Consider the following 25,578-nt stretch of genomic DNA (forward strand, 5'->3'; position numbering starts at 1 on the left):
TTGAAACACATTTTTACTTCGTACTCAATTACTTTTCAAATTGCCTTGTCTTATTAAAAAATGCATTCAAGCCATTTAAAATAATTATTAAAAGCGCAAAATGATATTATGCTCATTATGAGCATTCATCAAGAAAAAAACACCCACCAAAACAGTTCTGATCCTGTGAGGACAGATGAATCTAGAAAACACAAGTCTAATTCACCATCAGGGACCGAGTCCAGAAAGCGCCTCAAAAAAGATCCTCCCTCCTACCAACAATTGTAATTCCTCAAGGCCTTGTGATGATTATAAAGGCGACTCCACAATCTGACCCGCATCTTTACAACTTAAATCATCTATCCGGTAAGAAGAATGCTTTTTCTGTCTTTTTCTGTGTCTTTAATTATAATTATTCAAAGCCCTGAATATTGTTGCATGCTTTTTATAAGGTCGGTATTTTGTAGGTGGCACTAAAATTTTACATGAAAATGGATGTTCTTGCCGTCATATTGGTTGCTTTAAAACAGGAGTATCCAAACCTGCTCCTGGAGGGCCACTGTCCTGCAGAGTTTAGCTCCAACTGGCCTCAACGCAGCTGCTTGAAAGTTTCTATGCCGTGATCTGCTGGTTCAGGTGTGTTTAATTGAGTCGGTGCTGAACTCTGCTGGATAGTGGCCCTCCTGGAGAAGGTTTGGACACTCATGGTTTAGAATATCTTCAAAAATTATAAACAAACTTTAAATTATTATTGTACATTTGTTGTTTTGGGTAAGTTCCAGATCAAGTTTGTAACTTTTTTTTTAAGATTTAAAGTGTTAATTTGATAGAAACTATTTTAACTATTTTAAACTAAACTAAACTTGTCAAATACAAAATTTGCAGAGTTAAACCAAAAAAAAAGGGTCACACTTTAGATTAAGGTCCAATTCTCACTATTGCTGTAACTACGACTTTTGCCTCAGTAAACTCCCAATTACTGCTTATTAATAGTTAGGAAGGCAGTTGTTAAGTTTAGGTATTGGGTAGGATTAAGGGATGTAGAATATACTCATGCAGAATAAGGCATTCATATGTGTTTTTTAAGTACTGATAAACAGCCAATATAGTCAAGTCACCTTCATTTACATAGCGCGTTTAACGACATAGATTGTTTCAAAGCAGCTTTACAGTGATAATATGAAATTAAAGTAACAGAGATTGTTTTGGCTTTACAGCAGCTCTAGAATAAAGTTATTGTCCAGCTAAAGTTAATTTTGATTGATTCACTTCTGTTGCAAAGATATTTAGTTATACACTTAAACACGAATCTGTGAAAATTCGCGAATCTGTGAAATAGTAATATTCATGCTATACTATTAAATAGTGAGAATTAGACTCTAAACTATATTGTTTCCAAAATAATTTATTGAAATTACACAGAATAATCAACTTGTTATCATTTGAGAGTAGGTCAGATTCATGAAAACTGACTTCTGATATAGATTTTCATATGTGCTCAATAAAGCTAAATCAAGCCTAACCACCTTTAATATATAAATGGACACACTTTATCAAATCAAGTGCCTATATTATTGCCCTGAGCTGAAGGAGAAAAAGTCAATTGATTAACAGTGTCAATACAAGGAATCCTCCTAATCTTTCTCAGCATGCGTGTTCCCACTGGAGAGAGTTTGGCCTGAAGGCAGAGAGAGAGAATAGGTCAGGGACATGCTCAAGGCCACAAGGGCCCTTCTGAGGTTCCAGTGAAGCAGTGGTACAGAGAAAAGCATGACAAGAACACATGAAGCTTACTGTCCCTTCAGACTTAGCAGGGAGGTGCTTCACATAAGCTTGTGCTATAAAGGAGACAGATGAACCACAGAAGTTCCTTAGTCATTTGCATGTGATGTATGTTAGACATGTTTTGTAGTAGCTAACAATAAAGAAAATTTTATAGATGAATAGTTCTGACTCTAAATTCTGATTACACGAGTCACTGTGTATGTTTGATCATATGTAATTTCCATACTTATCTTTTACAAAACAGTGAACACATCTATAGCTTATACTAATCTGTGTAAATTAATTTTAAATACTAGGGGGCCAGATTTACTAAACAGGGCAAATTAGCGTTAATCACCTTGCATGATTCATTTAAATATTCTCCTCCCATAATTTTTGAGTCTGAAAGGAAAACTCAGGTATAAATTGCATGATGAACACAATGCGTGCTACAGAGACAAATTTTCATGAGATCAGGCTGCAATGCATATGCAATAAGGTCAGCCACAAAAATAACAATGTCAACACCTACTTTTTGTTGCTACAATTGCAATAGCCTCATAGTGAAGTCTGTCCTTATATATCTATGCTGTGGAAACAGGGCGGGACTCATGTCTTGTATTGACCCTGATGGAAGTCCCTGTCAACAGGTGTTTCTGCACACAGATGTGTGCACTTGTGTTTGTGCAGTGACTACACTCCTGTGGGGTTAGCTGATGTATTGTTAGATCACAAAATGTGACATGATCCACAAACTGGCTCTTTTCTTATTTGAAACTTAGTAAACTGGCAGCTCCAGTAGTAATGAAAAGACTGATCTTGAACTCTTTCATGGAAACTGGCATGTTTAAACCTTAATTAAACAATTTAATAATCTTAATATACCTGTATGATATTGCGCTGTAGCCACATTGGTCCAGCGATTTGGAAAATGGATGAATGGATGATTCATGCAGGCGACATCTTCTGGCAAGACGCAGGAATTCATTTGGCATGACTGCCACAGTGCATTATGGGTATCCTCTAGCCATTGAGTGCACATTGGTTGTACACTCGTCATTGCGGTGCATTATGGGATTGAGTAAGTGCACTCGATAATGTCCACTATTTCGGACACTACTACAAATGGGTGTACCCTCAAATAGTGCGCTATTTAAAGGTATAGGGGGTGATTTTGGACACAGCCATAGTGTAGCCCAGTGATTCTCAAAGTGTGGGGCACCCAATTTTTTTAAAAGGTTTAAAGGGGGGCGCAAACGATAAAGTTTGAGAACCACTGCTATAACCATTAGTGGAATTACCCACTTTTTGGCGTGTTCGCATGGACGGAACTGGGAATGATTTTAGCTATAGGATTGCCTTTTGGGGTGACTAGCTCCTACTTCAGAGTAGGGTCTAACCCAGCACTATAGAGGATATGTGCATGACGTCACCATCGGCCCGAAGTGACTACGGTAACGCCCACTGAGTGGCAAAAAGAGAGAGCAGATCATTGGTACAGCATTGATTTGAAACGTGAATGCCGCGAAAGACACACAAAATATCTAAAACAGGAAAGAGCTTTGAGATTGACTGAGATTGACTGGATTTAAAAAGAAATCTGTGGTATATTTTTATAGACTGCTGAAAGCTATAGAAAAGAGAAGCAACTGGATCACTACAATTCACTGAAACAACTGAACTCCAGGCAGCAAAAGGTGGATTTACAGTTATCATTTTGAGTCAATATATTGAATTTTGGGGCAAAATCATACACTATAAATTGTATTGTTCTATATTGTATTGACAACTCATCCATTAAATATTTGCCATCTTATATTTTGCATAATTGGATGTTTTTAAATAAACACTGATAAAAATATACAAGTTTTAGGGCTGGACGATATGAAAATCTATATAACACTGATATCAACCGGATTTAGACCTACCTATCTTGTATTTATATAAAGCATTCACTGGCAAATTTGCTTTATGTATTTCCCCTGCGTTGAAATTAGACACATAAATGTGTTGCATGCCAATATCCATGGATCACTGGATCTTTGGTAAGTTGTAAGGAACACTATATCGAGTCCAACCTTTAGTTTAAACTGATAATCGTTTGTTTTATTCACGTTTTCCCCTATTAAATCCAGTCATGCAGCCGCTCTTCTGCCACTCAGTCCGACTGAGGGGGCATGGTCTGGCGGGAAAGTGACATCAATGCATAACCTCTATAGGAACTACCCTACCCTACGTAAGTGTACGGTGATTGGCCCAAACGCATGCCATACGAAACACCAGCACCCGCCATTTTTACACACAGTTTACATATACTTACTCCATGAACATGGAAAACAGCGATAAGGCATAAACATTCAGAAAGCTAATGTCAATGACATTTAACTGTCGTCATTGTCTGCTGTGTTGTTTTTTCTCAGCCTTTTTCTCAAGTAGTCACAGATTTCATCTCTCAGCCCTCCTTTTTGCTCTTTCAATCGCATGACTATACGTCTACATTCCATCTCTGTTATCACAAAAAACATGACACACGACAAAAACACAGCTCCGATCATGGCGTCCTATATCCTCCAGCTGTTGACTTTGTTGAACTAGGCTAGTTCCTATAACCGAGTTCCTATAACTACCCTGGTGCAAAAGCCTCTCATGTGTGAATGTTTAGACATCTCTAGTTCTCTATATGCTTTGGTTAAGTGGTCACTTCTGAGGTTGTGTGTAAGATCAACAACTTTAAGTACTGCCCACTGATTGCCTTTAAAAACTATACTGCCTGATAAATGTATAATTGCCTTAGTCGGTCTCGCTGACTACTGTACACCCCCAACCAGCACGTTCTCAATAAATAAAAATGCTATATCTTATCTTGTAAGAAAAAGATTTTACCCAAGTTCTGGAGTTTGCACTGAACCCATGCAGCCAAAAGATCCTACTAATGCTGAAGTACCTAAAGGGTACTGTTTTTTTTTTTTTTTAAGTGTAATTTTGGCCACAAATGTGGTGTTTTAAACAAAATTGGGGAATCAAAAAATATTTATTTTGCCATCCAGCAAAGTCAGCAGTCTTTGACTTGTGTAGTGTGACATTTTCACTGATTTTTTTACCTTTGCAATTGCAAAGAAACCTTCTCCTCTGATGAAATTCTTTTGAAATTTTGAGTTCCAGGTAAGAGTACGAATTGCTTGGATTTATGCAGTACACAGAATGCTGTTTCATAGCACAAAATCACTCAGGAAACAGAGAGAAAATCACACTGTGAACTTGGATTCAGCCAGTCTGATTTTATATTCAGAACTGAATTTGTGAGCTTGCCATTTTAATGAGTTCAAGTAACACAATATTTTTTACTGTTCGTTCTAGAATTTAATTATAGATCCTCAGAAGTCATGGGGGCTCAACTGCGTCACGACACAATATTCAGCTACATCCTCAGAAGCAACCTGCCCCCATCTAACCTGACGACCGATTCAGTCAATGCGACGCACGCCTTCAGTGTGTTTGATGGGTGTGAAGAAATGGTGGCTGGTGTCGTTTTTGACCTAGCTATACAGTCCTTCAATGTGATCATAGGAATACCTGCTAACATCCTGGTCATAGCACACCTAATAAACACCCGAAATGAGCCTTCAACTTCTGACATCTTCCTGGGCTGCCTGGCTTTCATGGACGCCTACTTCGGATCCATGACTATCATAGTGTTCCTCAATCTCTACCACTGGAGGAGTGCCATGGGTTGGAGGGCTATAAAATTCTCTTATGGAGTTAAGGACACAAGCGGGCCGCTCTTCCTCTCGTGTGTCTGTCTGGATCGATTTATAGCCGTTCTCTTCCCCATCGCATTCGGACAGTTGAAGGACATCAAATACAGGATCGGTCTGAGCATCGTGGTTCTGCTGCTCACTTTTGCTTATGCTTCAGCCAAATCTGTGGGTGGCCTGCCAAACTTTGAAAAGGTTTTCACTGGTGAGGTCTTGTTTGTTTTCACCTGGATGATGGTGTGTAACGTGGCCATCCTCTGGGCCCTGAAACGCTCACGAGGCTCTGGTAAAGATGAGATGCATCCTATGAAAAGAAAGGCGTTTAAGATGGTGCTGTCTATCTTGATCATCATCGTGAGCAACTATCTCCCTCTAGTTGCTCTGTTCCCCTTTGAAGACCACTATCCACATAAGATCTTCACTTGCTATGTGCAGCCAGTGGGTTATGCCTTTTTAAACATCAGCAGCACTATCCAGCCCTTAATTTATTTGTCCCGTCTAGAGAAAGTACCATTCTTGCCTGATTCTTGTGTAAAGAAGTTAAGCTGCAAGGAACAAGACAAGCCCTTAAAGGAATGATAACTTCTGCCAGGGTCTGAAATCAATGTTCAGTACTATACTACTGAAATACTGGCATTGATCATTAAAAGTAAATTAGAGGCTTTGTTTCCATAGTTCTTCAGTTTTCAAAATATCTTTGTAAATAAGTAAACTTGTTGGATATTTGTAACTACAAATCATTATTTTACTAGATGTTTCTAGACTCTTTCTATTTGTAATATGTACTTTGTTTGAAATGTTAAAGCATAAATGTATCTGTTGTAAATCCTGAGACACACCTAAATAAAACATGCAAAGATTCATTTAAAGAGTTGTGGCGCCACCGTGTGTTACAGACAAGAAAATAAGGCAAAACCAGAAGTTGTTTGTAATAATCTCTGAAATAAATCTATTTATTAAATCTATTATCAAACATTTATTTGTTATCCTTAAATTAAACTACTGTGATCCCATGAGGTAACTGTGACACTTGAGACATCCAATGGCTATATTTTCTGTGTCTCAGTTGTGTGTCACTTGAAGCGTTATCAGGCCTAATCTGCTGGGTGGAAAGTCAGTTTACAGTGGAAGAATGAAAGGTTGTGAACAGACAAGGTTTCTTCCCACATTATCCAGCTGGAAGAAGAGAGAATGGCATTGCTGACTGAATCCCCTCCAAAAAACAGATTATGTGGCGATTACACTTTTGCTTACAGGAGGCATGATGTAGTAGAGGATCACTAAGCTCAAAAACAAACAATCAGCTCTTTAAATTTAAAAATGCCACTAAGTTTTCATTTATTTCAGTTGTTATTTTCCTAATGGAGATGCATCATAAATGCCATTTTTTGCAAGTAAGTGTTTGAATAATGAATAATGCCATTTTAATATAATTTTATAAAATTAATTCCTGCTTAATTTTATGTCTTGTCTCTTAATCTTTAGACATGATCCCTTAATCTTTAGACATGATCCGAGTTCAGTCAAAACGCTTCCACCCCACTGATCGAGGTGTTTATGCTGGTTTACAAGCAAACTGGTCTTCCCAGAGAGAGTTGGTCTACACACGTCTACCAGAGGAAAGGAAAGCTGCTGGATGAATCGAGGTTTAATGGTTATCATTGACCAGGTTTGTGATCTACTATAGAATGACTTAAAGGGTTAGTGTAGGTGCCAGGTACGGATTTGATGTCTTTTATTTTGAAATTTTTCACTTCCAGTTTTTTACACCACTTGGTATTGGTTCATATAACCTGTTAGTTTGCGTGTGGTCTGGACAGCATGGAGGAAGGGGGTGAGTAGCTATGACGCTCACTTTCTTGTTGACCATTTCCGTTATCCGTCATCATTCAAAGTTCTGCTGTTCTCTTCAATATTAAAAAAAACAAAAAACACATGGATTTGCGGTTGAAACGTGCCATCTTTTACTCCCTCTACTCTTAACGGATACTGGCTGCCGCTATAGTTAGTTCACACAAAATTGCAAATTATCAAATAATTTACTCACCCTCAAGTCATCCTAGGTGGCTCCATGGGGTTAATAAAGTCAATCTGAAGCAAAGCGATGCATTTTTGTAAGAAAAATATCCATATTTATAACTTTATAAACTCTAATCCACGGCCGTATGCAAGTCTAGTTCCGGCGGAAGAGTGACCTCTGACCTGACGCATGACATATTGACGAACGTGGAAGCGCAAAAGAAAGAGCAAAACAAAATACTGGTAATGGATTAGAAGCCTAAAACAAGAATTTTTAAAGAGACATGTTGGAGGAGCTTGAGTTTGTTGGCCAGCCCTATTTGTTTAAACCGCGAGAGGCGTTTAAAGCCTAAGCTTACGCTACTACTACATCCTATGTCATACGTCGGGTATATAGACCTAGGATGGCTTGAGGGAAAGTAAATTATGGGATAATTTTTATTTTTGGATGAACTAACCCTTTAAGGCAGAGGTCTTCAATCCTGCTCCTGGAGGGCCACTGTCCTGCAGAGTATAGTTCCAACCTGCTTCAGCACACCTGCCTTTGAATATTCAAGTGATTCTGAAGAGCTTGATGAGCTTAGGGTTGGAACTAAACTTTGCAGGACAGAGGCCCTCCAGGAGCAGGATTGAAGACCTCTGCTTTAAGGCTTGTTCACACCAAGAACAATGAATATAAAGACAACTATAATTATAACTATTAGCGTCCACACCAACGCGCAATATTCTGTTTAAGTACAAATGCTGCAGTTTTGTCGTCTGCCGCTTTAAATGCTCGAGTTCTTTAAAGCAGTGGTTCCCAAAGTGGGGGTCGCGGGACCCCGGCGCAGGGGTCGCGAGATGATTTCTATAAATAAAAAAAAAGTGGAAAAAATATATAGGCCCTATATATTTTTGTTGCAATTAATTTAACCCTTTCGCACGTACGATCACACCGGGTAGATTTTCTGTTTGGCGAGTAAATCTCAAAAGGCTATCCGTTTTCAGCGCGCACGCGCTCTTCTGCCTCTACGAGCAGAGAGAGAGAGAGAGAGAGAGAGCTCCGGCCGCGCGCGCGCACTCACTATTCAGAGCGGCCAAGCGTCAAGCTTCCCGTACTTTTTGACAAGCGTCCTTGACAGGACGGCCAGAGCTTCTTTGCAGCTCAAGTCGGCGGCGGTGTGTACGTACAGTTAACGCTCTATCTGTTGACGGCGCTGAGGAAAAAGCTCCCGCCACTTGAAGAAGCGGTCGCCGCCCATTTGTGTCCTGCTGGCAGTTGGAGAGCAAAGGCTGCGCACCCATCTAAGCCGTGCAGAACGTCTTCAGCATTCGCGGATCGTGCATACTCCGCCACACCATGGCCGTTCTTTTCTCGAGAAAAGGAGTTTTCTCATAGCGTTTGCAACGCAATACTCGTTCCCTTATCTCTCAGGGAACCGAGGTTACTAACCGAGTAGACCTACGTTCTGCCTTCCCTTCCAATGAGTCAGGTAACAAAACTGACAAAAAAAAAAAATTGTATTTCACCCCAATGATAGTAATATTTCATATATTTCTCACATTTTGATCAATAAGCATATATAGTTTTTTTATTATACATTTCAAATTTTGCTCTGGATATTTTTTATGTTTGTATTCAACATGGGCGTTTATTATCTCAATTAAAAGTACTGAAATTAATGTATATGTGACAAAAAAAAAGGCTGTTTATTATTTTTGGCCGGTAAAATATATGCTTGCCTGGTGGATTTTTTCATCTACCAGTCCCCGCGGCAGGTGAGCCAAAAAGTTAATTTCGGAACCTGGGGTGGGGGAGGTGCGGGGTCGCGGGGCAGCAGCGCATTTATTATGGGGGTCGCGAGCTAAAAAGTTTGGGAACCCCTGCTTTAAAGCAGGGTGGATTCTGATTGGTTGCCAAAGTGGCATAAATATACAGTTAGTTGTATCTACAGTTACAAGTGGGATAGTGACCCAACTCTCAAAACGTGGATTACACCTGTGGTGGGAGATGACTCGAAGGCTCTTAATAAATAGGCCTATAACTACCTCTGAAGACACAGTTGAATAACTTAATTGAAATCAAATATGGGACCATTGTCATGTGCACACTGATCAAGACATCTAAAACTTTTAAACCATCCAGACTGCTTTCTACTCATCCCCAACAGCTGCTGGAAGAGGTTTCTAAGTACCACGTTATGTTCTACAATGTGTACAAGAAAGACATACTAATGTAATGGACGTAGGCCAGTAAGAGCTGTTCATGTAAACCTCACTCCCCTGGCCTCAAGAGGCGTGCTAGCGTCTGACACTAGAGACTGTGGTCTTCAGCATCCTTGTTAGAGTGCCCTCCTCCCACGCCGGAGAACCCGCTCAGAGCAGGTTGAGTAGGACGGGCTATATTTGGTGCCGTGACCTGGATGGGAGTGAGGTTTAGGGGAGTGAGTGTAACGGACATAGGCCAGTAATGGTGCGTTCACACCGGACGCGAATAGCGCGTCAGGCGCAAGTGATTTCAATGTTAAGTCAATGCAAAGACGCGTTACGCGTGTAAAAAAATTCCTGCGGCGCGAATGAAGCGTAGAGCGCGGCGCAGTAGACGTGAATACGCATCATTCGCGCGTCAAGTTCGCGCGAATGCCGCAAATTGAGCGTCTGGCGCATTAAGCGCGTTACGCGCGAACAGTGGCGGTTCTACATTGAATTACACCCTGGGCGAGACCCCCTTCGAGCGCCCCCCCCAATCCTCGCCCCCCCAATTTGGACATAATTTTTCTTACCCCATTGGCAGATCATGTTTTGCTTGTTTTAAGCAAAAACTCAATTTTTATTTATTCCCCAGAAAACAAAACTTAATATCTTATGTCATTTTACTACTTTAGTAATATAATGTTATGCATCTTTATTTAAGAAATGTTTGATATTTGGACTGGAAACAAGACAAAAATACTAAGTAAGAAAAGCATTTTTTGCAGTGTAATAACTGAACTTGTAACAGTTTTGTTGCAAAGCACAATATTATGGTGAAATTAGATCTCGTGTTTGAGTTAAAATCGAATTATTGTTAAGCATAGCAAGAATCATAGCAAAAAGGCTAACAAATAAGAGTTATACCCACCAATTAATATTGCCCCTTCATTCATGACATGGATACCGTAATCATACAGAGAAAACATAGTTGCATACCTTTATCTTTCGCTCGTTTCTAAATTGGGCACCTGATGGCTTTGACCTTTCTTGTCCATCTCCTATTTGGCACTCGACATCGACAATCAACAGATTTCCCCTGATCCCCCCCCATACCAACTGTCACTCACGACGAGTCACGACCAGAAGTCAAGACTAAACCAATTCACCTTGGTGGTGGTGACCAAGTAATCGTTTTGTATTACCTATTTTTATTAGCCATTCAGACAATTCAGAAAAACAAAAATGTTCAGGAAATATAGAGGCCTGTATATATAATATTCTGAATGAAATGTGCGTTATTTGGAAGAAAGTCGAGGTGTGACTGACTTAGATAACTATATGGATCCCCCTTCCCCCCCCACTTGTCCGTTCCATTTGGGAGAGACCCAGAGGTGAACTGTCATCCGCGCCCGCGCCTCCGCGCCCCTCCCCTTTCCCCTTCTCAAACAAACAGCTTCTGTGCACGGCATCTTCTCAGCAAGCAGGGGCGCAAATTTGCCAATTCCCCACACAGTGAAATGATAGATAATAGAAAACCGCTTCGCGACGCAGATTTATTTATTTATTTATTTATTTATTTATTCTGCTCGTGCCGGCGGCGCCGCCCCCCCAAAAATGCCGCCCCGGGCGATTGCCCGGTTCGCCCGTGCCAAAAACCGCTACTGCGCGCGAATGATTTTATTAGTGCTTTTTGTGCATTCACGCGTTTGACGCAAATTCGCGTCTGCCGCCCGAGTTGAAAAATCTGAACTTCTGCGTCAATTCGCGCCACGTTAACCAATCAGGAGCCTGCTTGCTGCTGTCACATGGTGAAGTAACAGTTTATAATGTTATTTTATGTTTGGCCTCAATAAATTATTTTGTAATATGACTAAAATGCACAACAAAGCAAATCTTTCACATAAAAACTCAATTTCAATATATGAGAGATACTCATTTTGTATTGAATGCTATTTATTCCATATCTATTCTAGATTATATGAAACATTATTAATCTAATGTAAAGACAACAAACACAATTTAGTGTATAAAAACTTTTAAAAAAAAATCACAGGACAGGTTTCACTTTTGGAGGCTGGCTCCATTTATTATCAAAACAAAAATAAATGACAGATTAGGTGGGTGCGGGCGAGGGTGAACTGTACAGCGTGGGCTCGTCAGGCAGCGACCACTCGAGGCCGAGGCCTTATACGGCCTACGCTGTCCTCGTCAGCGTCCTCACCGTTAGGTCCACCAAACCTAGCTCCTGGAGCAAATTGTGAAACTCCTGAAACCCTCCGGAGGGTCTGGTGGACCCGAGTACAGCGACGATGTCCCCTACGCAGCTGTTTCTGCTCTCCAGAGCATATACGAGCGGTGACTCTCTCGATTAATGCTAATGCTAATGCTCGATAAACATCTAAAAAAGATGGCCGCCAACGGGTTTCGAAACTTTCGCCTCCGGATTTCGCCTCTGACGCGCGTAAATTTCGCTTCAAACTTTTGTTTTACACGCGTCAATTTCGCTCTTGACGCACAAATTAACACAAAGTGGTCAAGCGTATAACTAGACGCGTCAGGCGCGAATTTGACGCGCTATTTGCGTCCGGTGTGAACGCACAGTAAGAGGCCAGTAAGTGTAAACTCCACCTCCTGGCCTTAAGAGGCACACTAGAGGCTGCAGTCTTTAGCGTCCATGTTAGCGCACCCACCTCCCATGCCAGGTGGGTGTATTTAGTCAAAGCACATCACTAGCATCTAGTATCCTATTAAAAGAGGAAATGTATGGCCTCATTAACGCACACTTCCAGCATCTTTGCGTGAAATACAATGAACAATTAGTCTGTTAAAGAACACTTTTCATGGCACTTATTCGGGGTATGCTGGCACGGGAAATTTGATTTAGCTGTACGCTTAACTGTCGGGTGCAAAAGCAACGATTTGTTATCAGAAGCCGTCTGTTGGCTTTTATCTAAAAATTATGCAATTCCTCACCTCATTCACCTGCTAGATGATTTTCTAATAATTTCGCCTCCCAACGCCATCCGGCTGGTGCATATCCTCACAGATATAAAAGTTTTATCCAAGCTCAGATTCCCCTTCGCCCAGGAAAAAAACATAAGTCCCACCACATCCATCGAGTTCCTCAAACTCCTATCCTTGCTCGGCCACTTAAACTTCGCAATGCGCATTATTCCACAAGGCATCTCCTTTCGTATTTCGCATCTACTCTCACTCGCGTCTTTGGTTCACATGCTAGAGACTTAATTTCCATAACTCAGGCATGCCGCGATAAACTCAGGTTATGGATAACATTCCTAAAACAGTGGAACTGTCTATCTTTTTTCTATAACAATCTTGTTTCTTCCCCCATCGATATCCAACTATTCACAGACACAGCCCCTTCAGTCGGCTTCTGGGGATTTTGCGAAGGATGCTGGTTTGTGTCTCCATGGCCCCCCAAGCTTCAGGACACACCACAGTCCTCAGCACCATTCAAGCTTTACCCTCTTGTTGTAGCAGCCTTCCTGTGGGGGGAAGAATGGGCTGCAAGCAATATTTTAGTGCATTGCGACAATGAAGCAACAATTCAGTGCTTTAATAAAGGTTGTTCCCATTCACCCGCTCTGATGTAACTTCTAAGATATCTCATCTGGATCTCAGCGTGCGATCAATTTATCATAATTGCTAAACACGTCCCCAGGTCAGAAATCAAATCGTTGACTCACTATCTCGCTTTCTATCTCGTCTAGGAGAAAGCATTTTCTCCTAGAACCCTCCAGTCTGACGTAACAGCATGGAGATGTTTCAAAGTATTCCACTTTTCGTATAACACGCCGTTCCCCGATTTTTCTCTCCATTCAATCACCTCTTTAATCTCCTACCTTAACAGCGTTAAGGGCTTCCAAGTCGGGTCCATCAAAGGTTACCTGAGCTGCGTCAAAATTTTCCACAAATTGATTTATGGCGCTCCCTCCCCCGGGATAAATAATTAACAATCCTCCTCCTGATCAAAAGGATTCAACGATCCCAGCCCACCCGCCCTAACACCTTTTTTGGTTTTCTTAGATGCTTTGAGCTCACAATCATGTACAAATTCAATCCAAAAATCCACCCCACCATCTTAGACTTACCAGTAATTGATGGCAAAACAATCTCATATTTGATTAAACAAAGCATGACTATATTTTCATCTATATTTTCAACCTCTCGTCACCAATCCAACCATAGCAATCCGTTCTTGCGTACCTTCATTTAGAAGAAAAAAAAATCCTATAGTCACTCTTTCCGCATCGGGACAGGAACCTCAGCAGCCCAAAAAGGCCTCTCACAGCAGCAGATCCAAGCTCTCGGAAGATGGCCCGAGATGGACCTTCCAAAGCAACATCAGGACAAACCGTTTTCACATAAAAAAAACCACCAAACCCTCATTTCCGTCCGTCTGCCGGCGAGGCTAACCCGTCCGATGCCGTGAATATTGAACTCCTTTCGGATGCTGCGAGAGCTCTCCCAGCCGGGCGTTTCAAATGTCTTTCATTTACATTTTACATTGATGCATTTAGCAGACGCTTTTATCCAAAGCAACTTACATTGCATTTCAAGGTACACATTTACATTATTATCAATTCTTGCTTTCCCTGGGAATAAAACCCATGACTTTGGCATTGCAAGAGCCAACACTGTTTGAGCTACAGGAAAGCTTTCCCCCTGCCGTCAGCCGGTAGGGCTGCTACCGTCGGTGGCGGTGGCGGCCCTCCTAATCGGACATTACAAATTACGCTGCTCCTCGTTTGTCGGCCAGTAGGGCTCACCAATCTGACGCTGTAAGCTGCTCCCAAATTATGCGGCTCCGCATCGGATGTTGCATGGGCCTTCCCAGTCAAACAACCAGGCTTCTTCTTGAAACGCCAGCCCGCCAAATCTTGGTGCTCATTTTGGGGGGGTCTTTAGTCTGGCGGCTGTCCTTTGCTCATTTGCTTTTTGGGGGAGTACTTTGAGTTCGGGACAAATTCCAAGCTAGGAGCCCTCCCCCCGGACAGCAGGTATATACGAGGTATATAATATTATACAGTGCGATATTACAATATTACAATACAATATTATATCAAACTGAAATTTTAAATGTAATTTTAAAATTTGTTTTTTCTGTCTGTGCATGTGTGATCAAATGCAGTGACAAGTTAGGTCACACCCATATGCAAATTAAGGGGCATGTCTTGGACTTTCAGACATACTAATTTATTTGCTTCTAAACAATGTGAGATACTGTTGTTTTATCCGTGATTCCATGTCATTTGTGATTTGCTAGTTTGCATTTTCAAGATTTGCCATGTACAGGTCATTTGTAAAGTGATCTGCATACCCATGGCTGATTTTTTTTGTACTAGTGACTTTGCATTGCAGTTCAACTATCTCACAACAGAACTGCAAATCAGGCAAAGTCTGGGCTTTTTTTATCCATATTTGCCATACTCAGTAGTCATAATTTAATTCTCTATCAATACCAAAGTCATAATCCTTGGCTGAGTCACGAATAGATGCCATGGTTTGCCATGGGCGTCCAATTCTACTCCTATAGAGGGCCACCTTTTTGCCAGTTTTTGGCATTGGCACGGCAATTATCAGAATAATGACATAATGACACAGGTCAATCATTACTTTGGCAAAACTTATGCTGGAAGTGGAATATATAGATTGTGATTCAAAATGAATATATACATGTGTGATTCATATATGCACCCACTACGCAGGTCACTGACATAAAAGTAAGCACATCAAAATGTGTGATGGACGTCAAAACAGAATGTGCATATTTTGTTTGACACATGCTTCTCAATAATCCTTCTGATACCTCTTTTATCAATCAAAGAGTTCTCTGTGCAGAAAGAGGATGGATATCTTTCCCAGATTCTCCCTGAACTGGCACTTCACCTAGACCTATCACATCAGAGCCATCAACATGGACAATCAATCTGACCTATGTGTGGCAGCAGTTCTTTTAGCTTGTGAAAGTCTTCCTCACATTCAGCAAAATGGAAAATGTTTTTCCTGTCAAAAAACAAACACACACTAGAGAATGAGCTCCAAAGAGAATAAGAAAAAGTTCCAAAACATGCAAATCAAACAAAGGTAAGAACTTGCACACTTACTAAATACTCCCAAACTAATTTTTAATAACAAACCATGTGGTTTACGTTTCAACGCATGCAAGTTCTGATGAAGACTTGCATGAGTCAAAATATTAACCACAGGGTTTGTTATTAAAATAGTTTTAAGCATTTATTAAGTGAGAGAGGTAATTCCCTTGTATAACGAATCTCCTGTACTTGCTGATTTGTCCAAAAAAGCTCATGCTTTCCTTTTTTTTCTGTGATATTCATTTGGCTTCCAGCTTTTCCATGTGTGGTCTATTTTTGCCATGACCAATAACGTAACCTCCCTACTACCTTCAGCCCGAGATATGCTATAGGATCCAGAACTCCTCCGTGACCCTACAGAGGATAAAGCGGTATGGAAGGTGGATGAACGGGTAAATAAGGTAACCTACAGTTTGTGTCCATGAGTATTTCTTCTGGTTGATGGTCAGTTATGCCATTTAAAGCCGTTAAAACATCTTTTAGATGGTAGAGAATCTCTTTCCAGGACCTACGATCACCACATCATCCAGGTAACATCCATTAATCTTTAAAAAGTAGTGCATGGACACAAAATGACAATATGATATACTGGTTAAGCCCATGGGAAAGCTGTACAACAGGGGAACTCAATCCTGATCTTCCTTCCTGCAGAGTTTATATCTGACATTATTTAAACACACTTGAACTAGGTAATCAAGGTTTTGCAGTTATAAAATGCAGTTGTGTTAGAGTATAGGGATGGAACTAAACTCTGCAAGAGTGTAGATCTCTAAGAGCAGGATTGATCCCAATGTGTATACGAACTACAGTAAGTAAGTGAATGAGTAATTGGAACTTGCTAGTATCCTTTACAAATACATGATATAAAATAACCCTTGTCACTTATTTCATTAGACTTTCTAGAGTCTTGATACATAACCATACAAATCTGTTTCTCCAACTTGTGAAACCCTCCATCAAGAGCAGCCACATACAGTAACACACAGCAGTCATGCTAGTGCACGCAAACTGGCAGCAGAATCCTGCACCTGTGCTCTCTGTTTGCAATGAAAGAGGGAAAGAGACTGACATGAGGGCCTATGGGTCGGTGGTATAAAACCAGGACCAGTCCCAAGATGCAAATCAGCCCCCAGACCGAGTTTTGGAGCATGTAAGTCAGAGTCAGGGGAGAGGTGTTGTGCGACAGGCTGGATCATGCCTCACCAAACCCATTTATTCTCTCTGATCTGACTGACTTTATGCAGTCTTTTCACTGTCCTGATTAAAAGACACAGCTAATCATAGTAATCCATTTAATGATTAATGTAAGATTAATGTAAATGATAAAGTATTGTAGGCTACTTAAAATGACAAGACATTTTGTCAATTTAGAATGAAGCAAAATAATGTCTGATTCACTTCTAGGCAGATGTCCTTGTTATGATTCAAGAATAAACAGTAAAAGCTAAATTTAAAATTTAAACACATGACATTTTTACTTCGTACTCAATTACTTTTCAACTTGCCTTGTCTTATAAAAAAAAAAAATGCATTCAAGCCATTTAAAATCATTATTAAAAGCGCAAAATGATATTATGCTCATTATGAGCATTCATCAAGAAAAAAACACTCACCAAAACAGTTCTGATCCTGTGAGGACAGATGAATCTAGAAAACACAAGTCTAATTCACCATCAGGGACCGAGTCCAGAAAGCACCTCAAAAAAGATCCTCCCTCCTACCAACAATTGTAATTCCTCAAGGCCTTGTGATGATTATAAAGGCGACTCCACAATCTGACCCGCATCTTTACAACTTAAATCATCTATCCGGTAAGAAGAATGCTTTTTCTTGTCTTTTCTGTGTCTTTAATTATAAATTTTCAAAGCCCTGAATACTGTTGCATGATTTTTATAATATCAGTATTTTGTAGGTGCCACTAAAATCTTACATGAAAATGGATGTTCTTGCCTTCATATTGGTTGCTTTAAAACAGGAGTATCCAAACCTGCTCCTGGAGGGCCACTGTCCTGCAGAGTTTAGCTCCAACTGGCCTCAACGCAGCTGCTTGAAAGTTTCTATGCCGTGATCTGCTGGTTCAGGTGTGTTTAATTGAGTCGGCGCTGAACTCTGCTGGATAGTGGCCCTCCTGGAGAAGGTTTGGACACTCATGGTTTAGAACAGGGTTCACCAATCTCGGTCCTGGAGGGCCGCGGTCCTGCAGAGTTTAGCTCCAACCCCAATTAAACACACCTGAACCAGCTAATCAAGGTCTCACTAGGCATACTAGAAACTTTCAAACAGGTGTGTTGGAGCTAAACTCTGCAGGACAGCGGCCCTCCAGGACCGAGATTGGTGAACCCTGGTTTAGAATATTTTCAAATATTATAAACAAACTTTAAATTATTATTGTACATTTGTTGTTTTGGGCAAGTTCCAGATCAAGTTTGTAACTTTTTTTTTAAAGATTTAAAGTGTTAATTTGATAGAAACTATTTTAAACTATTATTATTAAAAAGTTAAAGGAAGGTGGACCATTAAAACTAAAACCTATTTTGCTACTCTTCAGTTGTCAAATACAAAATTAGCAGAATTAAACCAAAAAAAGGGTCACACTTTAGATTAAGGTCCAATTCTCACTATTACTGTAACTACGACTTTTGCCTCAGTAAACTCCCAATTACTGCTTATTAATAGTTAGGAAGGCAGTTGTTAAGTTTAGGTATTGGGTAGGATTAAGGGATGTAGAATATACTCATGCAGAATAAGGCATTCATATGTGTCTTTTAAGTACTGATAAACAGCCAATATAGTCAAGTCACCTTCATTTACATAGCGCATTTAACAACATAGCTTGTTTCAAAGCAGCTTTACAGTGATAATATGAAATTACAGTAAAAGAGATTGTTTTGGCTTTACAGCAGCTCTAGAATAAAGTTATTGTCCAGCTAAAGTTAGTTTTGATTGATTCACTTCCATTGCAAAGATATTATAGTTATTAACTTTGGGGCCGCTAACACTACACCGTTCTAACAGAAAACCCTTAACTCGCTCCGGCCCGCTCATCCGCTCAACAACAGTGCCTGGTGGCTCGAGAACGCAAACCTTGAAATAGGTTCCAAGGTGCAAGCGCTGAAAGTTTTTTAAAAATGTTATCATCTCCGCATAAACTTAAACATGAATCTGTGAAAATTTGCGAATCTGTGAAATAATATTCATGCTATACTATTAAATAGTGAGAATTAGACTCTAAACTATATTGTTTCCAAAATAATTTATTGAAATTACACAGAATAATCAACTTGTCATCATTTGAGAGTAGGTCAGATTCATGAAAACTGACTTCTGATATAGATTTTCATATGTGCTCAATAAAGCAAAAACAAGCCTAACCACCTTTAATATATAAATGGACACACTTTATCAAATCAAGTGCCTATATTATTGCCCTGAGCTGAAGGAGAAAAACATTTTCATGAGATCAGGCTGCAATGCATATGCAATAAGGTCAGCCACAAAAATAACAATGTCAATACCTACTTTTTCACTGCGTGTTTTTAGTAAATCCTTACAGTTGTTTTTTAAACGCCAAAAGAGTTGCTCTGGCACAAGCTGTTAGTAAATCTTGCCTAAAGTGTGCTGTTGCCACAGGAGTGAGTTGTAACATTAATAGAAAAAAAGATATTTAAATGTTTACTTTTGTACTTCAGATTTGTTTTTTACTCAGTTTCCTTTGATTCGGGAGGGTGGTAGTCATGTATGATAGTGATTTCCCTCCTGTAACTGTTCTGTGTTTAGACTGATGTTACCACACCTATGGTCTCCCCTATTAATGCACCAAGTTGCTATGTTGTTTGTCAACCATTAATGTTCATTGAATTGTGCAAAATATGTTAATTTAATTCATGCAACAGAAGCTATCAAATACATGTTTAAGTTGGACATTGTGAATAGTGTTGCTACAATAGCCTCATAGTGAAGTCTGTCCTTATATATCTATGCTGTGGAAACAGGGCGGGACTCATGTCTTGTATTGACCCTGATGGAAGTCCCTGTCGACAGGTGTTTCTGCACAGATGTGTTCCTGTGCACTTGTGTTTGTGCAGTGACTACACTCCTGTGGGGTTAGCTGATGTATTGTTAGATCACAAAATGTGACATGATCCACAAACGCTATGTTCCTCACCAAATCAATGAGAATGGTTTTAAATATAATTAAAGGGCTAGTAGGATTGTAAAATGTTTCGATGTGATTGATAATTAAATTAATTAAAGAAACACATCCTATATGAGATTAATCAGATACATTCAAAATAAACATAATATTACAAATTATATCTGCACAAAATGACGCAAATTCATGCACAAGTGAACTTGAACTAAATTACGTGATTCATTCAGAATGACTCATGTTGTGGACGCGCTCTTCCTGGAGCAACGCGACACGGCAACTAAACTCAAATAATTCACAATGTTTTATTACAATAGTGTTCTCTTTATAATGTTATGTAATATTACAGTCCCAATAGTCATTATTAGTCGTGCTCTGCCGTTTGAGCTGTGCGCGCTGAAGCTGAAGCTTTACTACAGAGTTAATTCTTAACCAAATGCATCCTATATGAGATAAATCAGATATAGATAGGCCTACACAAAATAAACAGTACTACAACTTACATTTGCACAAAACAAAAGGCTGCGAATGCACACGCAAACTTATAGTCATGATGAAGGTATAAAATGGTCCCAAACATAACTCCGGCGTGCTCGCTTTACATGTTTCGCGGTTGAGCAGCGGACACGCGCATGAAGACCTGCTTAATCGATGATGATAAGTTGTATTGATTAAATGTATTATCGACAATTAATCGATCGTCGATTAATCGCTGACATCCCTAATTCACGCTGCTAGGCAGCCTGGATTCCATGGACCAGATTTTCACCTCAGCGAGGGGACCAATCACAGAACGGGGAGGGAGCAGCAAGACGATGATGACGTCTATGCGACACACCGAAGCAGTTTGTTTATATCTATGGATCCAACATGGCAGCAGACGTGAAGTTACCTTTCGATGCAGCCTTAGATAGTGTTCTAAGTAGTTTAGAACGCAAGTTTATTTCGTCTTCTTCCTCGTCGAATTTCTGTCGCTCTACATACGTCATCTGGTATAATTGAAATGATTGGCTATGAGCTACGTACAGGCGCATTTGATAGACATTCGTAGCGCCCAATAAACGGCTCTGGGCATTCGTAAACCACGCCTCAAATACGAGAAAATGAACGTGGTTCCCAGACCACGTCTCAATGAGACAAGGTCTGACGTTAGCCAGGCTAGTGTTCTGACATAACATCACATGAAAAAGTAAGGTGAACTACATTGGATTTGGCATTCAGATGGCATCAGTTTACTGGTTAGATTAAATCGTTTCCAGTGAGGGGGAACTATCTTCCTACTGAGAGTTTAACTACATGGGCTTTCACACCAGAGGAACGTTTTCATGAGCTGTCTTCGAAATCGCCTCGCTTCATTCACTATTCCCTACATTACTACACTTATATAGTCTTGAAGGGGTGGATGAAAATGTGAGTGAATTCGGATACTGAGTGCGCCAAAAGGGCTGCCGCTTTGCATAGTTTGCATAGTTAATTTTTAATTATTTGAAACTTAGTAAACTGGCAGCTCCAGTAGTAATGAAAAGACTGATCTTTCATGGAAACTGGCATGTTTAAACCTTAATTAAACAATTTAATAATCTTAATAATATACCTGTATGATATTGCACTGTACCCACATTGGTCCAGCGATTTGGAAAATGGATGAATGGATGATTCATGCAGGCGACATCTTCTGGCAAGACGCAGGAATTCATTTGGCATGACTGCCACAGTGCATTATGGGTATCCTCTAGCCATTGAGTGCACATTGGTTGTACACTCGTCATTGCGGTGCATTATGGGATTGAGTAAGTGCACTCGATAATGTCCACTATTTCGGACACTACTACAAATGGGTGTACCGCCAAATAGTGCGCTATTTAAAGGTATAGGGGGCGATTTTGGACACAGCCATAGTGTAGCCCAGTGATTCTCAAAGTGTGGGGCACCCAATTTTTTTAAAAGGTTTAAAGGGGGGCGCAAACGATAAAGTTTGAGAACCACTGCTATAACCATTGGTGGAAGTACCCACTTTTTGGCGTGTTTGCATGGACGGAACTGGGAATGATTTTAGCTATAGGATTGCCTTTTGGGGTGACTAGCTCCTACTTCAGAGTAGGGTCTAACCCAGCACTATAGTATGTGCATGACGTCACCATCGGCCCAGAGTGACTGCGGTAACGCCCACTGAGTGGCAAAAAGACTGAGCAGATCATTGGTACAGCATTGATTTGTAACGTGAATGCCGCGAAAGACACACAAAATATCTAAAACAGGAAAGAGCTTTGAGATTGACTGAGATTGAGATGGATTTGAAAAGAAATCTGTGGTATATTTTTATAGACTGCTGAAAGCTATAGAAAAGAGAAGCAACTGGATCACTACAATTCACAGAAACAACTGAACTCCAGGCAGCAAAAGGTGGTTATAATTTTGAGTCAATATGTTGAATTTTGGGGTAAAATCATACACTATAAATTGTTTTGTTCTATATTGTATTGACAACTCATCAGTTAAATATTTGCCATCTTATATTTTGCATAATTGGATGTTTTTAAATAAACACTGATAAAAATATACAAGTTTTAGGGCTGGACGATATGAAAATCTATATAACACTGATATCAACCGGATTTAGACCTACCTATCTTGTATTTATATAAAGCATTCACTGGCAAATTTGCTTTATGTATTTCCCCTGCGTTGAAATCAGACACATAAATGTGTTGCATGCCAATATCCATGGATCACTGGATCTTTGGTAAGTTGTAAGGAACACTATATCGAGTCCAACCTTTAGTTTAAACTGATAATTGTTTGTTTTATTCCCCTATTAAATCCAGTCATGCAGCCGCTCTTCTGGCACTCAGTCCGACTGAGGGGGCATGGTCCGGCGGGAAAGTGACATCAATGCATAACCTCTATAGCAGGGGTGGGCAAACTTTTTGGCTCAAGGGCCACAGTGGGTTTTAAAATTTGACAGAGGGCCGGCCCAGTAGCAGATTATGAAACACGATCTCATGAAAGTGCGTATCTATACCACGAATTTTATTTCTCGTGCCATTTATACGCCAAAAATGTTTGAGGTTAATTTTTAATTAGTCATATGTTAGATAATTATAGCCTATACTTTTTAAATATTGTTTATCCTTATTATTATTTAATGGTCCTAACAGTAAATTAGAAAGTGCACACTTAGAAGAGTAAAAATGACAGAAGGTTACGTTAATTCAACTATTAAAACTGCATATGGCAATAAATTTGCACTTCAAAAAGTCATACATTTGTGGAAAAAAATGGAATAAATGAATATACAAATTTATTTGAAGAATAATAAAATAAAACATAAAAAGCAAAGTCAGATCAGAACATTTAATGAAAAAAAAACGGGTTCTGTACATGGCACACAGGGGAGCGTAGCCGAAAGCCGGGCGATAAAGGTCGGTAAACGGAATCAGTCAGGATACATCCACAAATCCAGAGGAGCAAAGAAACTAAATAGCAGACAAATCAAAGGAAAAACTAAACAGGTGTGCAAGCGGTTACCAAACATTTTTTTTTTCTCTGTGAGTTTCCAAAAAAGGAAAAAACATTAACGTGCAACAAGTCTATGCGCTTAAGTCACTGTCTGTTTGGTTTCCATGGTGACGCGTCATTGCTTGTTACGTGACACACCGCAGCCACAACAGCGCTGAATGAATTATGATCTGCTTTTATGTCATATTTTCCTTTTTTACAGCTATGGCATGCAATATCTGATATTCCGATTGTCAAATATATGCAACGCAATATATATATTACGCAAAGTATTGCAAGAAAAAGGCTAAATGAATGCGATCTTAAGACAATTTTTTAAATACTCGACGGGCCGGATTAAACAGCCTAACGGGCCGTATGTGGCCCGCGGGCCGTAGTTTGCCCACCCCTGCTCTATAGGAACTACCAGTGACGTAAGCGCACGTTGATTGGCCCAAACGTATGCCATACGAAACACCAGCACCCGCCATTTTTACACACAGTTTACATATACAGTACTGTGCAAAAGAACTGCGGGAACGTCTCCAAGATGCTTGAAGAAACCTTCCTGCAAAGCTACCTGAAAAACTATGCGCAAGTGTACCTGGACAAAAGCCGTTTTAAACACAAAGGCTTGTTAAACTATATATTGATTTGAATTAGTTAATAGAAGTTAAATCATAAATAAATTCAATTTGTGATTTTATTTTTGAAAGCATTCTCACTTTACAGCATTTTAACACAAGTGCCAGTACTTTTCACAGTACTGTAGCTTTGCAGAAAGGTTTCTTCTAGCATCTTGGAGACGTTCCCGCAGTTCTGGATTAGTTTGTCTCAGTTTCTTCTGTTTCTTCATGTAATCACAGACGGACTCAATGATGGTGAGATCAGATCATATCGGCTGTTGTCAGATTCCTTGTGCATACAGAAATCTCACTGGATTATTACAATTAATGGCAAAAAGAATGTTTGGAAATGTAAACTGATATTTCCTACTGACACACTACAGCAAAAGATATAAGATATAGATGGGGGGGGTATTAACATGCCTAAGACTTTTGCACAGTACTGTTCTTACTCCATGAACATGGAAAACAGCGATAAGGCATAAACATTCAGAAAGCTAATGTCAATGACATTTAACTGTCGTCATTGTCTGCTGTGTTGTTTTTTTTCTCAGCCTTTTTCTCAAGTAGTCACAGATTTCATCTCTCAGCCCTCCTTTTTGCTCTTCAATCGCATGACTATACGTCTACATTCCATCTCTGTTATCACGAAAAACATGACACACGACAAAAACACAGCTCCGATCATGACTTTGTTGAACTAGGCTAGTTCCTATAACCGAGTTCCTATAACTACCCTGGTGCAAAAGCCTCTCATGTGTGAATGTTTAGACATCTCTAGTTCTCTATATGCTTTGGTTAAGTGGTCACTTCTGAGGTTGTGTGTAAGATCAACAACTTTAAGTACTGCCCACTGATTGCCTTTAAAAACTATACTGCCTGATAAATGTATAATTGCCTTAGTCGGTCTCGCTGACTACTGTACACCCCCAACCAGCACGTTCTCAATAAATAAAAATGCTATATCTTATCTTGTAAGAAAAAGATTTTACCCAAGTTCTGGAGTTTGCACTGAACCCATGCAGCCAAAAGATCCTACTAATGCTGAAGTACCTAAATGGTACTGGTTTAAAAAAAAAAAAGTGTACTTTTGGCCACAATTGTGGTGTTTTAAACAATGTTGGGGAATCAAAAAATATTTATTTTGCCATCCAGCAAAGCCAGCTGTGTTTGACTTGTGTAGTGTTACATGTTCACTGATTATTTACCTTTGCAATTGCAAAGAAAACTTCTCTTCTGTTGAAATTCTTTTGAAGTTTTGAGTTCCAGGTAAAATAAAACTGAGTACGAATTGCTTGGATTTATGCAGTACACAGAATGCTGTTTCATAGCACGAAATCACTCAAGAAACAGAGAGAAAATCACACTGTGAACTTGGATTCATCCAGTCTGATTTTATATTCAGAACTGAATTTGTGAGCTTGCCATTTTAATGAGTTCAAGTAACACAATATTTTTTACTGTTCGTTCTAGAATTTCATTACAGATCCTCAGAAGTC

The 25,578-nt window shown here is 39.8% G+C and overlaps 1 protein-coding gene across 1 annotated transcript; it reads left to right on the plus strand.

Moving 5' to 3' along the window:
• Window positions 1–5,126: 5,126 nt before the first annotated feature.
• LOC311081019 (G-protein coupled receptor 183-like) lies at window positions 5,127–6,077 on the plus strand (the record flags this gene model as incomplete). Its single annotated transcript, XM_084111358.1, has 1 exon — window positions 5,127–6,077. The coding sequence occupies one exon, from the start codon at window positions 5,127–5,129 to the stop codon at window positions 6,075–6,077; it is 951 nt and encodes a 316-aa protein (XP_083967484.1).
• Between the last annotated feature and the right edge of the window lie 19,501 nt (window positions 6,078–25,578).

The sequence above is a fragment of the Abramis brama genome (assembly GCF_963993115.1).
Source record: "Abramis brama genome assembly, chromosome: 1".
Lineage (NCBI taxonomy): Eukaryota > Metazoa > Chordata > Actinopteri > Cypriniformes > Leuciscidae > Abramis > Abramis brama.